The 16,675-nt window shown below is 36.5% G+C and overlaps 1 protein-coding gene across 9 annotated transcripts in view; it reads left to right on the top strand.

The window, feature by feature from the left end:
• Window positions 1-16,675, top strand: part of LOC122227036 (BEN domain-containing protein 5) — a 1,450,833-nt gene that overhangs the window by 128,926 nt on the left and 1,305,232 nt on the right. For all 9 annotated transcript variants that reach the window (XR_006205861.1, XR_006205863.1, XR_006205862.1 and 6 more), the window contains exon 2: window positions 10,841-10,963. Coding sequence is in view for 6 of the 9 variants with exons in the window: in XM_042951161.1 (XP_042807095.1) it covers window positions 10,841-10,963 (123 nt within the window). In the remaining 3 variants the exon portion in view is untranslated. The remainder of the gene's footprint in view (window positions 1-10,840; window positions 10,964-16,675) is intronic.

The following is a 16,675-nucleotide window of genomic DNA, read 5'->3' as shown; positions in this document are numbered from 1 at the left end:
AGGTGCCCCTGGCCTTATTTTTTTTAAAGGTATTTTTCTTTCAGTAATTTAAAGATGTCATTCTTTTGATTTCTGGTTTGCGCAGTTTTTTATGAGTAGTGTACTGTAATTTTTTATCGCATGTAATTTGTATTTTCACGTATGATCTATCAAGTTTTAAAATAAATATTTTCTTTGATGCTTCTTGGGTCAGTAGCTCAATATTTTTAATTAACCGTGGAAAATCTTAGGTGTTATCTCTTCAAGTATTCTGCTCCATTCTCTCTCATCTTTTTCTAGAATTTTAGTTATACATGTTAGATTATTTGGTATTATTCTGCAACTTTTGGATGCTGTGTTTTTTCTTTTTTCTTTTTCTTTTCTTTATTGTCTTTGTATTTATGTTCAGCTTATTTCTATTCTGTTGAGCTAGGGTTCAGTAATTATTTCCTCATCAGTGTCAAGATTACTGATGAGTACACTGAAGAAAGTCTTCATCTCTGTTACTGTGTTTTTTAGTTTTAGCATGTCCTTTGGCTCATTATTGTAGTTTCCATCTCTCTGCTGAAATTCTCCATTTTTTTCATGCATTTTGTCCTCCTTTTCCACCAGAGGCTTTGGCATGTCAGTCTTAGTTATTTTAATTCATTGTCTGATAATTCCAATGTTTAGTCATTTTTTTTTTAATTTTTATTTTTGAGAGAGAGACAGAGCATGAGCAGGAGAGGGGCAGTGACAGAGGGAGACACGGACTCTGAAGCAGGCTCCAGGCTCTGAGCTGTCAACAGAGAGACTGACACGGGGCTTAAACCCACCAACAGTGAGATCATGACCTGAGCCAAAGTCGGACACTAACTGAAGGAGCCACCCAGGTGCCCCTAGTCATTTCTGAGTCTACTTCTATATATTGCTCTTTATAGAGAGTAGATTGTTTTTTCTTGTTTTTTTGTATGTTCCACAATTTTTTTATTGCATACTTGACTCCCAGTATAGAACAGTAGACAATGATGTAAAAACTATTTGTCTCTGGAAATGGATACACCTCATCTCGTAGGTCATTTGTTTGAGGGCTAGATCACTTTCATCAAGAATTAAGCTGGGTTAAGTTTCATTGTTGCTGTGGTTATCTTAAATTTATCATTGACTTTAAATTCTTCTAGCGTTACTTTTTTTAACATTTTAATTTCTTTCTTTATTTTTAAAATTACAAAATTTTAACATTCCAGTATAATTAATATACAATGTTTTACAATATAGTGTTTCAACAATTCTATACTTTACTCAGTGCTCATCATCATGGTAAGTGTACTTTTACTCCCCTTCACCTATTTCACCCATCCCAACCCATCAACACTCTGGTAACCATCATTTTGTTCTCTGTATTTAAAAGTCTGTTTGTTTGTCTCTTTTTGCCTTTTCTGATGTGTTTTGTTCCTGAAATTCCACGTGAATGAAATCATATGGTATTTGTCTTTCTCTGACTTATTTTTCTTGGCATTATATACTCTAGATCCATCCATGTTGTTGCAAATGGTAAGATTTCATTTTTTTTTATGGAGAATAATATCCCTTTATATATATCACATCTATTTTATCCATTCATCTGTTGGTAGACACTGGGTTGCTTCCATAATTTGGCTATTAAAAATAATGCTGCAACAAACATAGGGTTATACATATATTTTTGAATTTGTGTTTTCATATTCTTTGGGAAAATACCCAGTAGAGGGATTACTGGATCATATGGTAGTTCTAGTTTTAAGTTTTTGAGGAATCTTCATATTGTTTTCTGTACTGGCCATTACATTGTATATATATATTTTTTCTTTAATTTAATTTTTTTCAATATATGAAATTTATTGTCAAATTGGTTTCCATACAACACCCAGTGCTCATCCCAAAAGATGCCCTCTTCAATACCCATCAAATACCTTCCCCTCCCTCCCACCCCCCATCAACCCTCAGTTTGTTCTCAGTTTTTAAGCGTCTCTTATGCTTTGGCTCTCTCCCACTCTAACCTCTTTTTTTTTTTTTCCTTCCCCTCCCCCAGAAACCCCATGGGTTTCTGTTAAGTTTCTCAGGATCCACATAAGAGTGAAAACATATGGTATCTGTCTTTCTTTGTATGGCTTATTTCACTTAGCACATAACACTATCCAGTTCCATCCACGTTGCTACAAAGCAAGAGGGTTCCTGTTTCTCCACATCCTCGCCAGCATCTATAGTCTCCTGATTTGTTCATTTTGGCCACTCTGACTGACGTGAGGTGATATCTGAGTGTGGTTTTGATTTGTATTTCCCTGATGAGGAGCGATGTTGAGCATGTGTTCATGTGCCTGTTGGCTATCCGGATGTCTTCTTTAGAGAAGTGTCTATTCATGTTTTCTGCCCATTTCTTCACTGGATTATTTGTATTTCGGATGTAGAGTTTGGTGAGCTCTTTATAGATTTTGGATACTAGCCCTTTGTCCGATATGTCATTTGCAAATATCTTTTCCCATTCCGTTGGTTGCCTTTTAGTTTTGTTGATTGTGTCCTTTGCTGTGCAGAAGCTTTTTATCGTCATGAGGTCCCAATAGTTCATTTTTGCTTTTAATTCCCTTGCCTTTGGGGATGTGTCAAGTAAGAAACTGCTGCGGCTGAGGTCAGAGAGGTCTTTTCCTGCTTTCTCCTCTAGGGTTTTGATGGTTTCCTGTCTCACATTCAAGTTCTTTATCCATTTTGAGTTTATTTTTGTGAATGGTGCGAGAAAGTGGTCTAGTTTCAACCTTCTGCATGTTGCTGTCCAGTTCTCCCAGCACCATTTGTTAAAGAGACTGTCTTTTTTCCATTGGATATTCTTTCCTGCTTTGTCAAAGATGAGTTGGCCATACTTTTGTGGGTCCAGTTCTGGGGTTTCTATTCTATTCCATTGGTCTATGTGTCTGTTTTTGTGCCAATACCATGCTGCCTTGATGATGACAGCTTTGTAGTAGAGGCTAAAGTCTGGGATTGTGATGCCTCCTGCTTTGGTCTTCTTCTTCAAAAACACTTTGGCTGTTTGGGACCTTTTGTGGTTCCATATGAATTTTAGGATTGCTTGTTCTAGTTTCGAGAAGAATGCTGGTGCAATTTTGATTGGGATTGCATTGAATGTGTAGATAGCTTTGGGTAGTATTGACATTTTGACAATATTTATTCTTCCATCCCATGAGCACGGAATGTTTTTCCATTTCTTTATATCTTCTTCAATTTCCTTCATAAGCTTTCTATAGTTTTCAGCATACAGATCTTGTACATTTTGGTTAGATTTATCCCTAGGTATTTTATGCTTCTTGGTGCAATTGTGAATGGGATCGGGTTCTTTATTTGTCTTTCTGTTGCTTCATTGTTAGTGTATAAGAATGCAACTGATTTCTGTACATTGATTTTGTATCCTGCAACTTTGCTGAATTCATGTATCAGTTCTAGCAGACTTTTGGTGGAGTCTGTCGGATTTTCCATGTATAATATCATGTCATCTTCAAAAAGCGAAAGCTTAACTTCATCTTTGCCAATTTTGATGCCTTTGATTTCCTTTTGTTGTCTGATTGCTGATGCTAGAACTTCCAGCACTATGTTAAACAACAGCGGTGAGAGTGGGCATCCCTGTCGTGTTCCTGATCTCAGGGAAAAAGCTCTCAGTTTTTCCCCATTGAGGATGATGTTAGCTGTGGGCTTTTCATAAATGGCTTTTATGATGTTTAAGTATGTTCCTTCTATCCCGACTTTCTTGAGGGTTTTTATTAAGAAAGGATGCTGAATTTTGTCAAATGCTTTTTCTGCATCGATTGACAGGATCATATGGTTCTTATCTTTTCTTTTATTAATGTAATGTATCACGTTGATTGATTTGCGAATGTTGAACCAGCCCTGCATCCCAGGAATGAATCCCACTTGATCATGGTGAATAATTCTTTTTATATGCTGTTGAATTTGATTTGCTAGTATCTTGTTGAGAATTTTTGCATCCATATTCATCAGGGATATTGGCCTGTAGTTCTCTTTTTTCGCTGGGTCTCTGGTTTAGGAATCAAAGTAACACTGGCTTCATAGAATGAGTCTGGCAGTTTTCCTTCCCTTTCTATTTTTTGGAATAGCTTGAGAAGGATAGGTATTATCTCTGCTTTAAACGTCTGGTAGAACTCCCCTGGGAAGCCATCTGGTCCTGGACTCTTATTTGTTGGGAGATTTTTGATAACTGATTCAATGTCTTCGCTGGTTATGGGTCTGTTCACGCTTTCTATTTCCTCCTTATTGAGTTTTGTAAGTGTGTGGGTGTTTAGGAATTTGTCAATTTCTTCCAGGTTGTCCAGTTTGTTGGCATATAATTTTTCATAGTATTCCCTGATAATTGCTTGTATTTCTGAGGGATTGGTTGTATTAATTCCATTTTCACTCATGATTTTTTCTATTTGGGTCATCTCCCTTTTGTTTTTGGGAAGCCTGGCTAGAGGTTTGTCAATTTTGTATAATTTTTCAAAGAACCAACTCTTGGTTTCATTGATCTGCTCTGCATTTTTTTTAGATTCTATATTGTTTATTTCTGCTCTGATCTTTATTATTTCTCTTCTTCAGCTGGGTTTAGGCTGTCTTTGCTGTTCTGCTTCTATTTCCCTTAGGTGTTCTGTTAGATTTTGTATTTGGGATTTTTCTTGTTTCTTGAGATAGGCCTGGATTGCAATGTATTTTCCTCTCAGGACTGCCTTCGCTGCGTCCCAAAGCGTTTGGATTGTTGTATTTTCATTTTCATTTGTTTCCATATATTTTTTAATTTCTTCTCTAATTGCCTGGTTGACCCACTCATTCGTTAGTAGGGTGTTCTTTAACCTCCATGCTTTTGGAGGTTTTCCAGACTTTTTCCTGTGGTTGATTTCAAGCTTCATAGCATTGTGGTCTGAAAGTATGCATGGTATAATTTCAATTCTTGTAAACTTATGAAGGGCTGTTTTGTGACCCAGTATGTGATCTATCTTGGAGAATGTTCCATGTGCACTCGAGAAGAAAGTATATTCTGTTGCTTTGGGATGCAGAGTTCTAAATATATCTGTCAAGTCCATCTGATCCAATGTATCATTCAGGGCCCTTGTTTCTTTATTGACAGTGTGTCTAGATGATCTATCCATTTCTGTAAGTGGAGTGTTAAAGTCCCCTGCAATGACCACATTCTTATCAATAAGGTTGCTTATGTTTATGAGTAATTGTTTTATATATTTGGGGGCTCTGGTATTCGGCGCATAGACATTTATAATTGTTAGCTCTTCCTGATGGATATACCCTGTAATTATTATATAATGCCCTTCTTCATCTCTTGTTACAGCCTTTAATTTAAAGTCTAGTTTGTCTGATATAAGTGGCTACTCCAGCTTTCTTTTGGCTTCCAGTAGCATGATAAATAGTTCTCCATCCCCTCACTCTCAATCTAAAGGTGTCCTCAGGTCTAAAATGAGTCTCTTGTAGACAGCAAATAGATGGGTCTTGTTTTTTTATCCATTCTGATACCCTATGTCTTTTGGTTGGCACATTTAGTCCATTTATGTTCAGTATTATTATAGAAAGATACGGGTTTAGAGTCATTGTGATGTCTGTAGGTTTCATGCTTGTAGCGATGTCTCTGGTACTCTGTCTCACAGGATCCCCCTTAGGATCTCTTGCAGGGCTGGTTTAGTGGTGACGAATTCCTTCAGGTTTTGTTTGTTTGGGAAGACCTTTATCTCTCTTTCTATTCTAAATGACAGATTTGCTAGATAAAGGATTCTCGGCGGCATATTTTTTTTCTGTTCATGACATTGAAGATTTCCTGACATTCCTTTCCGGCCTGCCAAGTTTCAGTAGAGAGATCCGTCATGAGTCTTATCGGTCTCCCTTTATATGTTAGAGCACGTTTATCCCTAGCTGCTTTCAGAATTTTCTCTTTATCCTTGTATTTTGCCAGGTTCACTATGATATGTCATGCAGAGGATGGATTCAAGTTACGTCTGAAGGGAGTTCTCAGTGCCTCTTGGATTTCAATGCCTTTTTCCTTTCCCAGATCAGGGAAGTTCTCAGCTATTATTTCTTCAAGTACACCTTCAGCACCTTTCCTTCTCTCTTCCTCCTCTGGGATACCAATTATGCGTATATTATTTCTCTTTAGTGCATCACTTAGTTCTCTAATTTTCCCCTCATACTCCTGGATTTTTTAATCTCTCTTTTTCTCAGCTTCTTCTTTTTCCATAATTTTATCTTCCAGTTCACCTATTCTCTCCTCTTCGTCTTCAATCCGAGGTGTGGTCATTTCCATTTTATTTTGCAGCTCATTGATAGCATTTTTTAGCTCCTCCTGGCTGTTCCTTACTACCTTGATCTCTGTAGCAATAGATTGTCTGCTGTCCTCTATACTGTTTTCAAGCCCAGCGATTAATCTATGACTATTATTCTAAATTCACTTTCTGTGATACTGTTTAAATCGTTTTTGATCAGTTTATTAACTGTCGCTATTTCCTGGAGATTCTTTTGAGGGGAATTCTTCTGTTTTGTCATTTTGGATAGTCCCTGTAGTGTTGTGGAACTGCAGGGCACTTCCCCTGTGCTGTCTTGAATAACTTGCATTGGTGGGTGGGGCTGCAGTCAGATCTGATGTCTGCCCCCAGCCCACCGCTGTGGCCACAGTCAGACTGGTGTGTACCTTCTCTTCCCCTCTCCTAGGGGCCGGATTCAGTGTGGGGTGGCGTGCCCCGTCTGGGCTACTTGCACACTGCCAGGCTTGTGGTGCTGGGAATCTGGCATATTAGGTGGGGTGGATAGGAAAGGTGCACAGGGGCGGGAGGGGCAGGGTCAGCTCGCTTATCCTTTGGTGATCTGCTTCGGGAGGGGCCCTGCAGCATCGGGAGGCAGTCAGACCCGCTGCCGCTGCCGGAGGGATGGATCCGCAGAAGCACAGTTATTGTGCAGTGCAAGCAAGTTCCCTGACAGGAACTGGTTCCCTTTGGGATTTTCGCTGGGGGATGGGCGAAGGAGATGGTTCTGGCGAGTGCCTTTGTTCCCCGCCAAGCTGAGCTCTGTGGTCCGGGGCTCAACAACTCTCCCTCCCGTTGTCCTCCAGCCCTCCCACGCTCTCTGAGCAGAGCTGTTAACTTATAACCTTCCAGATGTTAAGTCCCGCTTGCTGTCAGAACACCCTCTGTCCGGCCCCTCCGCTTTTGTAAGCCAGACTCAGGGGCTCTGCTTTGCTGGTGGGCTGCCCCTCCGCCCTGGCTCCCTCCCACCAGTCCCTGTAGCACGCACTGCCTCTCCACCCTTCCTACCCTCTTCCGTGGGCCTCTCTTCTGCGCTCAACTCCGGAGAATCCATTCTGCTAGTCTTCTGGCAGTTTTCTGGGTTATTTAGGCAGATGTGGGTGGAATTTTAGTGATCAGCAGGACACGGTGAGCCCAGCGTTCTCCTATGCCGCCATCTTCCCCTGAATCTCAACCATCTCTGTTGGTCATTCCTGACGCCATGCCCAGCATTTCTCCGCAGTGGGCTGTTGTCCCTCTGCACTTTGGCTGCAAGCGCTGCTCCGACTGCCGTCTGCTCCCTCACCTTCGGCCAGCTGCTGGCAGGCTGCACCATTGTATATTCTTACCAACAGTGCACGATGGTTCCTTTTTCTCCTAATCATCATGAACACTGTTTTCTTGTGTTTTTGATTTAACCATTTTGACAGGTGTGAGGTGATATTTCATTGTGGTTTTCATTGCATTTTCCTGATGATGAGTGATGTTGGTCATCTTTTCATGTGTCTGGTGACTATTTTTATGTCTTTGGAGAAATTTCTGTTCATGTCTTGTGGCCATTTTTAAAATATTAAATATAATTTATTGTCAAATTGGTTTCCATACAACACCCAGTGTTCATCCCAACAGGTACCTTCCTCAATGCCCATTACCCACTTTCCCCTCTCCCCCACCCCCATCAACCCTCAGTTTGTTCTCAGTATTTAAGAGTCTCTTATGGTTTGCCTCCCTCCCTCTCTGTAACTTTTTTCCCCCTTCCCCTCCCCCATGGTCTTCTGTTAAGTTTCCCAGGATTTGTGGCCATTTTTTTAAATTAGATTGTTTTTTGGGTGTTGAGTTTTATAAATTCTTTATATATTTTGGATACTAATCCTTTATCACATATGTTATTTTCCAACATCTTTACCCACTCAGTTATGCTGTCTTTTAGTTTAGTTTTTTTATGTTTTTATTTTGATGTAGTCCCAATAGTTTCTTTTGGCTTTATTTCCTTTGCTTGAGGAGATATACCTAGAAAAATGTTGCATGGATGATGTCAGAGATATTACGGTCTGTGTTCTCTTCTAGGATTTTTATGGTTTCAGGTCTCACACTTAGGTCCTAAATCCATTTTGAGTTTAATTTTGTGTATGGTGTAAGAAAGTGGTTCAGTTTCATTCTTTTGCATGGAGTTGTCCAGTTTTCCTAACACAATTTGTTGAAGAGACTGTCTTTTTCCCATTGCATATTCTTGCCTCCTTTGTTGAAGATTAATTCACCAAATAATCATGAATTTATTTCTGGCTGGCTGTTCTAGTCTCTTGATCTATGTGTCTGTTTTTGTACCAGTATCTGACTCTTTTGATTACTACAGCTTTTCAGTATATCTTGAAATCTGGGATTGTGATACCTCCAGTTTTGTTTTCCTTTTTCAAGATTACTTTGGCTGTTCAGGGTGTTTTGTGGTTCCATACAAATTTTAGGATTATTTGTTTTAGTTTTGTGAGAAATGTTGTTAGTATTTTGGTAGGGATTGCATTAAATATGTAGATTGCTTTGGGTAGTGTGGAGATTTTAACAATTCTTGTTTTTCCAAATGGAATATCTTTCCATTTGTTTGTATCATCTTCAGTTTTTTATCAGTGTGTTATAGTTTTCAGAATATAGATCTTACATCTCCTTAGTCAAGTTCATTACTGGGTATTTTATTACTTTTGGTACAATTGTCAATTCAAATTTTTTTTAATTTCTCTTTCTGGTATTTTATTATTGTTATATAGAAATGCAAGAAGATTTCTGTATATTGATTTAGATTTCTATATATTGATTTTGTATCAATATGTAATCAAATGTTTTTTGGTAGAGTCTTTAGGGTTACTTTATTCCTGATGAATAGGGCTAGAGAGATTGAGAATTTTTCCTCAGTCATCTGCTCCACCCTAAACTTTGGTCCTTCCCTGGTTACACCTGCTACAGAGAGGGTTTATTTCTGTGGATTTGTCTCATCTCTAGAAGTAGATTACTTTAGTTTTTAGTGCTTGCTATCTTGGTATTGAGGAAGCAAGAATATTTCTGTTGTCTTGGTCTTTCTTAGGTCTTAGGCGGGTCCTATATGCTCTGGTCTTGGGGTGATTTTTTCAATGATTCCATCTCTCTTCCCTCTTTCATCTATGCTTTGAATCATTGATGGGTCTTGTGTGAGGTAGTCTTGTCTTCCTCTCCTTCAGGTATAGAGGATATTTTCTTTTGCTGCTCCTCCTCCTATTTTGGAATCTTATTCATGCATGGGGTTTTAAGGTTTGATCTTTCTCCCCCAGTGGCTTTTTTTTCCCCATAAGGGAAAAGGATACTGGGCGGGGGGGTGCTTCATGCCTCTTTTTTTAAAAAAATTTTTAACGTTTATTCATTTATGAGAGACAGACAGCACAAGCAGGGTAGGGGCAGAGAGAGAGGGAAACACAGAATTGAAGCAGGCTCCAGGCTCTGAGCTGTCAGCACAGAGCCTGACGCCGGGCTCAAACTCACAAGCTGTGAGATCATGACCTGAGCCGAAGTCGGACACCCAACCAACTGAGCCACCCAGGTGCCCCTATGCCTCTTTTATAAGAGAAGTCCCTCCCCTTCTCCAGTCCTGCATTACAGTGAGAGGCATTTTCTAGTTTTCTGCCCTGTCCTCAATCTTTCTCCTAAACACCTGATAAAAGCCATGTATAGAAGAGACTGCTAGTGGTTGTGAATTCCCTTTGTGTCTATGTCTCTGTGAGGTTCTACACTCTCATTTTTCCTATACTTGACTTTTAGTAGTTAAAAAAAATTAGGCCTCATTCTGTTTACTCACTGGTATGACACCTACCAGTTCTTTCTCCTGTGCTCTGGGTCCTTACTTTCCTTGGACATCAGATTATTGCTGCCTTGTAATCTCTGTTTCTGATAGAATTTTTTAAAGTTATGATTTTGTTCTTTGTTGGGATATGTATTTTTAAGGTATAAGGTTTGATTTTTCCAACTTTCTACATCTTAGGTGGAAGTTACACTTCTAAATTAAAAAAAAAATTAAAGTTCCTTTTAGGAAATATAACTTCTATGTTAATTCATTGGTTCTCAGCTTATTTCTGGTTATGGAATGCTAGGAAGTTATAATGCTAGTTATAGTACCATTGCTTTATTTGAATTAAAATTATTAAATATTTCTGACAATTTAAATATATTAACCATTTATTAAATACCTGATGCAATTTAATGAGCATCTTTTGGATTTCAGTTGTCATGCTAGATATTTTCTTACCTAATTCTCATAAACACCATTTTGAAGAATGGCTTTTGCTTTTCTTTTATTATGGATGAGAAAAACTGAGGCTTAAAGGAATTAAGTTGATTGCTTTGTATCACAAAGAATTAATGTTGTAGAGGTGAGATTTCAGACCTTAGTTTCTGATTTCAAAATGTTTCTTGTTTCTACACTACACCACTATTGTAGTTCATTTCTTACTGTCTGGATAGGTAATAAATGATAGGGGACAGGGAAAACAATAATAAAAATTTTGTTGGGCTTCTGTTACTAGATATGTTTTGTTTTATGTTAAACATGAGCCTTTTTTTTAAAATAGGCAATGATATGGGAAATGAAGATGCCATCGGAGGGAATGTGAGCAAATATACGGTGCTTCCATCTGGATACTGTGGACAGCCCAAGAAAGGACATCTTATCTTTGATGCTTGTTTTGAAAGTGGTAAGTGTATTAAAGACCTTAGCTTTTGAATTTGTCTTCGGTTGTTTCAAAATACCGTTCATCTGGCCATTCACTGTGATTCAACCCATTTAATATTTCATCATAATGGAACAGGTTATCAGGAAAAAAAATCAATTTTTAAAGAATTAAATTGGAAATACTTGAAAATGAAATGCTGTGTTTTTGTTGATATGTGATCAATGGTATAATGTTAATAATAATGATCATTGATAGAGCACCTTATATTTTATAAAATACTTTTTCAGATATTAATTTTTGGGGGATAAAACTGACAAATTGATTATATGATCAATCATTAATTATTGAATGTTTATCATGTATTTGGTTCTGTGTGACATGCTCATAGAACTTAGTCTTTGTCAGAGAGAAGGTCTCCCTATAAAGAAATGATTAGGTAACAGATTCAGTTGAACACAAACAAAACAGCAAAAGTAATATTATATCATAATCATCAAATTCTGTGGTTATTCTGAATGGGAAGATCAAAACTTGATTGTAAATTCCTATCCAGTAGGGAATGGATCTTGTTAACGTTTTTGTGCCCTGAGCCTCATACTCTGTATAGCACATATTAGGTAGTCAGAATATGTTGAAAATACTAATGAGAAAGGTAAACATAATTTTGTTTTATAAGTAATCATTAATTATTTTTTATTTTGAATAATGTGTGTGTGCTGGCATGTGTGTGTGTGTGTGTGTGTGTGTGTGTGTGTGTGTGTGTGTGTGTGAGATTGTTTGTAGGGGCATGGCAGTTTAGTTACATGACACTTCTCTCAACCCTAAGAACATTGGTTGTTTATATAAACAGTTGAAAACTTGTTTATTCAAGCTTTTGCTCTTTGTTTATTCCATGCTATTTTAGTTTGCTAGGGCTGCCATAACAAAGAACAACCAACTGTGTGGCTTAAACAACAGAAATTTATTATCTCACCATCCTGGAGGATGAATGTCTTGAGATCAGTGTGTCAGTAGGGTTGTTTCCTTGTAAGGGTTATGAAGAAGAATATACTCCATTCCTTTTTTTCTAGCTTCTGGTGGTTTGTTAGCAATCTTTGGTGTTCTTTGGCTTGTAGAATCATCACCCCAATCCTTGCCTTCATCTTTACTTGGCATTCTCCCTGTGTGCCTGTTTTTTTCTAAATATTCCTTCTGTATAAGGATGCCAGTCATGTTGGATCAGGGGCCACTCTGATGACTACATTTTAACTTGATTATCTTTGTAGAGACCCTGTTTCCTTTTAAGGTCACATTCTGAGGTACTGGGTGTTAAGACTTTAACATGAATTTGGGGGGCACATAATTCAACCTATAAGATAGTACTGTAGTGTTCTTCCATTCAGACAACACTGTCCACATAGTTAAGAACAGTTTCCCTGAAGTTTGCATTTTGCCTTGCCTGGGATATATTTGGTGCTTAGAAAATATCTTTTGAATTCTTTTTACCTCAGTTAAAGGCTTGAAAGCTCTTTATACTAACAGCAGCTCTCTAAGGGTCAAAATTATCCTCATTTTAAAGATTATGTGTTGTTTTGGTTTACCTAAAGTATGAAATAATCCAGATTTCTTTCCATATTTTCCTTTAACTTAGTCATATTTTTCCATCCTTTACTGAAAAGTTCAGTAGCAGAAATTACCCAATGTGACCACATAGTAACCAAATTAATAATGTATATTTCTCCAAAAGTGTATGAATAGTTGGTTTATGTCAACTGAATTTGTGCAAGTGGTGCATAAGCCTTGCAGTAATAGTAGAGTGGTTAAGTGGACATGCTCTGGTGTCAGGCTAAAGTTTAAATTCTCACTTGAAAACTAAGCCATAGTTTCCTCATCATTTAATGGAGAATTATGCCTACTTTATGTCTAAAAGAAAAAAAAATATATATATATTTCATTGTTTAAAAAATTAAAACATCTTACCAAAATGGAAACAAAATAATAATAATATTTAAAAAATAGGTAAATGAGAAAATCTCAGGGAAAATACCAAAAGAAAATTCAGCTGGATGAGTATATAAAATACATGTTATGAGTTCCCATAAATTTGCTATAGGTAGACAATAAATTTAACTGAAGGTTTTCTGGTAACCAGCATCAAGAGAAAAACAATATCCATAAGAGAAAAATAAACCAAATATTGAAATCTTATAGAAATTCCTCCTATTGGTCTTCCTAAAGCAGACACTGAGATGTGATGAATAGCATTCTCAACAATATACCTGTGGTATTTACAACAATGTATTTCATAGGTATGTGTTTTGTAATATCCTTCAATGTGGACTGGGGTCCTAATGCTAAAGGGCATCTTAGTGAAAGCAATTCAGTTGGCACTTGAAACAATTTGTTTGACATATGCAGCTTTCATCTGATCTAATTTAAATTAAGGGATTTATTTTAGATTTTTTAAAACAGGGAAGTTAGGGGTTTTCTCTTATGTGCTCACTCTGAGCTACTGATTGTGGATGCCTCATGTGTTATGTTGTGAAGAGGATTCTGTAGGTGTAGACTTTTGAAGGAGTAAGGTGATTAATTGATTCAATGATTGGCAGGTATTGTTTCATGTGGATGGAATATATTGTCTTCAGATAGGCCCCATAGGTATGTTTTTTTTTCTGAGTTGTGGAATATGTAAAGTGCCTAGTATATTGCCGGGCCCTGAACTGGTGGGTTATCTGTTTTTCTAAATGAGAAAGAAGTTCTGCAGTTCAAATATGAACTTTCCAATGAAACCCTGCTCTGTTTTTTTCCATACCCCCCTTAGTATAAGTAATATTTCCCTTGGAAAAACAGAAGACCACCATAAATTTATCTTTCTATGGGTACCTGACACTTTTCATGATTTTTAAAAACTTTGTTCTCTTCCACTGCACTATAACCTGCTCAGGACAGAATCTGAGTCTGATTAAGCAGGGGCTCTCCCACAGAACCAAGCTGAGTACTTACAAAATTAAGCACTAAATTAATACTATTTGTAATTGATGAATGAAGTAATCCGAGCAATAGAAAGATAGGGAGAAATTAACTTTCTTACAGCTTTCATGAAAAAAAATCATATTTAATTGCTTGTTATTCCCCAGTCTATCAACTTCTCTCAAGTCTTCATATGTGTGCAGGTACTGTTTTCTCTGTGACCTAGATCCCTTTATCTTCCTGGTAAAATGTTAATTCAGATTCAGTCCAGCATTTCTTCCTCTGAGGAATAGTACCTCTCAGACAAGTTTGGCTGTCTCTACCTCTATATTTACAGGCACCTTGTAGACTCTTATATGATAGTCTTTACTGAATTGCAGTCATTTCATTGTTTCTTTCTTTTTCCTTATCATTGAAACCTTGAAGTCAGGGATGGTTTCTTACTAGTTTTGGTTCTCCAGTGCCTAGTGTACTAACAGTCATATAACAAGGAGATTAATAAATGTGTGAATAACTGAGAGAGGACAGATAGTGAACAAAATGGTTTTTGTAAAGTGAGATTTTAAGATTAATAAAAATATTTTTATGTTGAGATAAAAATATATTAATAGCAGCAAAAATATCAAGAAGGAAAACAAAAAAATTAATTACTTGGTTCTTATCAGACATTATGATAAGTGATGTACATAGTTTATCTCATTTAATACTCACTGAAACTTTCTGAGGTATTATATATCTCTTGTAGGTGAGGAAACTAAAGCTCAGAGGTGTAAAGTTATTTCCCTTGAATTGCATGATTGACAAGATGTATAGATGAATTTGAAAATGAGGGTTTCCTGGCTCTAAAGGCCATACTTTTAACCATTGCATATACACATTACCTTATTATAGGCTAGTTTATGACATATGAATAATATATATATGTGTATGTATATATATATATAGCCTATAAGCCTATATATATGTGTGTATATATGTGTGTGTGTGTGTGTATATATACATATATATATATATATTTATACATATATATATATATATCCTATAAGATAAGACATATAGGTTTTGTGATAAGAAAAATAAAAAATTGTCTACTTATTTTAAAATAAGCCATCCAAAGGGCACCTGGGTGGCTCAGTCACTTGAGTGTCCAACTCCTGATTTCAGCTCAGGTCATGATCCCAGGGTCATGAATCAAGGCCATGTTGGACACTGTGCTGAGCATGGAGACTGCTTGGGATTCTCTCTGTCTCCTGCCCCTCTCCCCTGCTTCCGTGCACTCTCACTCTAAAAAAATTAAAATAAGCCATTCAAATAAACACTATTTGGTTGCCAATAGTAGTGTTGTTTTACGATTGATATGAATACATGTATATTGAATATGAGAAGAACAATATAATTTATACTACAAATTAGCCTCAGAGACTTAATATAATATTTAAATTACTGTGGCATGAAAGAGGGTCAGTAAAAGAAAGACATGGTTCAGTAGTTTATATACCATTTCAAGACGATGGAAATAAAAACTTAAAACTTTTATTTTTAATTTCTATGATGGAATTTTATTATATTTATTTGTGTAATCTTTAAAAATTATTGTTTTATTTCCTTTTGAAAGAAAATAGTTTTTATTCTTGGCACAGTATGAAAATGTGCCATGACTACAATAGAAATCAGGGGTTTTAGGTTAATATCTCACTTTTTTTTAGATATGCAAATGGTTGATATACTTTTTCTTTTTAACTTTTGAGGAATAATTGACAAATATAATTATAGATATTTAAAGTGTCCAATGGGATGGTTTGATATATATACATGTATATAAAATATTATATATATAATATAGAATAATTACCAAGATTTAGCTAATTAACACATCAATGTCCTCACATAATTAACACAGATAACTTTTCTTTGTGTTAAAAATCCTTAAGATCTACTTTTATCAACTTTCAAATATACCATACTGTATTATTAATTACCATAATCATGGTTTATATTAGATCCTCAAAACTTATTCATATAATTGAAAATTTGTATCTTTTTAGTTATATCACCCCATTTCCTCTTTCCCCCGTCTCTGGCAACTTTTCTATTTCCTGTACAACTGACTTTATTGCAAAATTATTGAAAATAGCCAAGATATGGAAACAACATAAATATCCTTCCATATGTGAAATGGGCACAGAAAATGTGACATGCATGCACGTACAAACACACACACACACACACACACACACACACACACACACGTACAGAGGAATGTTATTCAGCTATTAAAGAAAGTAAATCCTATTTGTGACAATGTGAATAAATCTAGAAGGCACTATGTTAACTAAATTTTTTTACAATGGCATTATAATATAATGCCAAACACACAGGTTTTGGTTTAGGCAGAACTGGTTTCATATATTAACTTTTACTCATCTATAAAATTAGGAAAACATATCTATATTATAGAATATTATTATGCTAAGCAGTATAATATATAAAAGAGACAGTACAATATATGGCTATCAACTTCAGGTTATAATTCTGGCACATGTATATCATGCCAAGAGTGCCAAAATGTGCCAGGTACTTTTGTGGGTATATTTATAGTGTTATTACCAATCCTTAGAACAACCCTACATCATAGGACCCTTAGATTAGGTTACCCCAGGATCATACACTGAGATAAGGACTTAGGTAAAGATTGTATATTTTGATGGAGATCTCAAGAGGGAGATGCTCTGGGTAATTCTTGCTTTTCTGGGCATATAGTATTCTTGGTCATTCTAGTCTAAG

The sequence above is a fragment of the Panthera leo genome, chromosome C1, assembly GCF_018350215.1.
Source record: "Panthera leo isolate Ple1 chromosome C1, P.leo_Ple1_pat1.1, whole genome shotgun sequence".
NCBI classification, from domain to species: domain Eukaryota; kingdom Metazoa; phylum Chordata; class Mammalia; order Carnivora; family Felidae; genus Panthera; species Panthera leo.
Note: the sequence above shows the minus strand (reverse complement) of the source record. Positions and strands in the feature narration are given on the sequence as shown.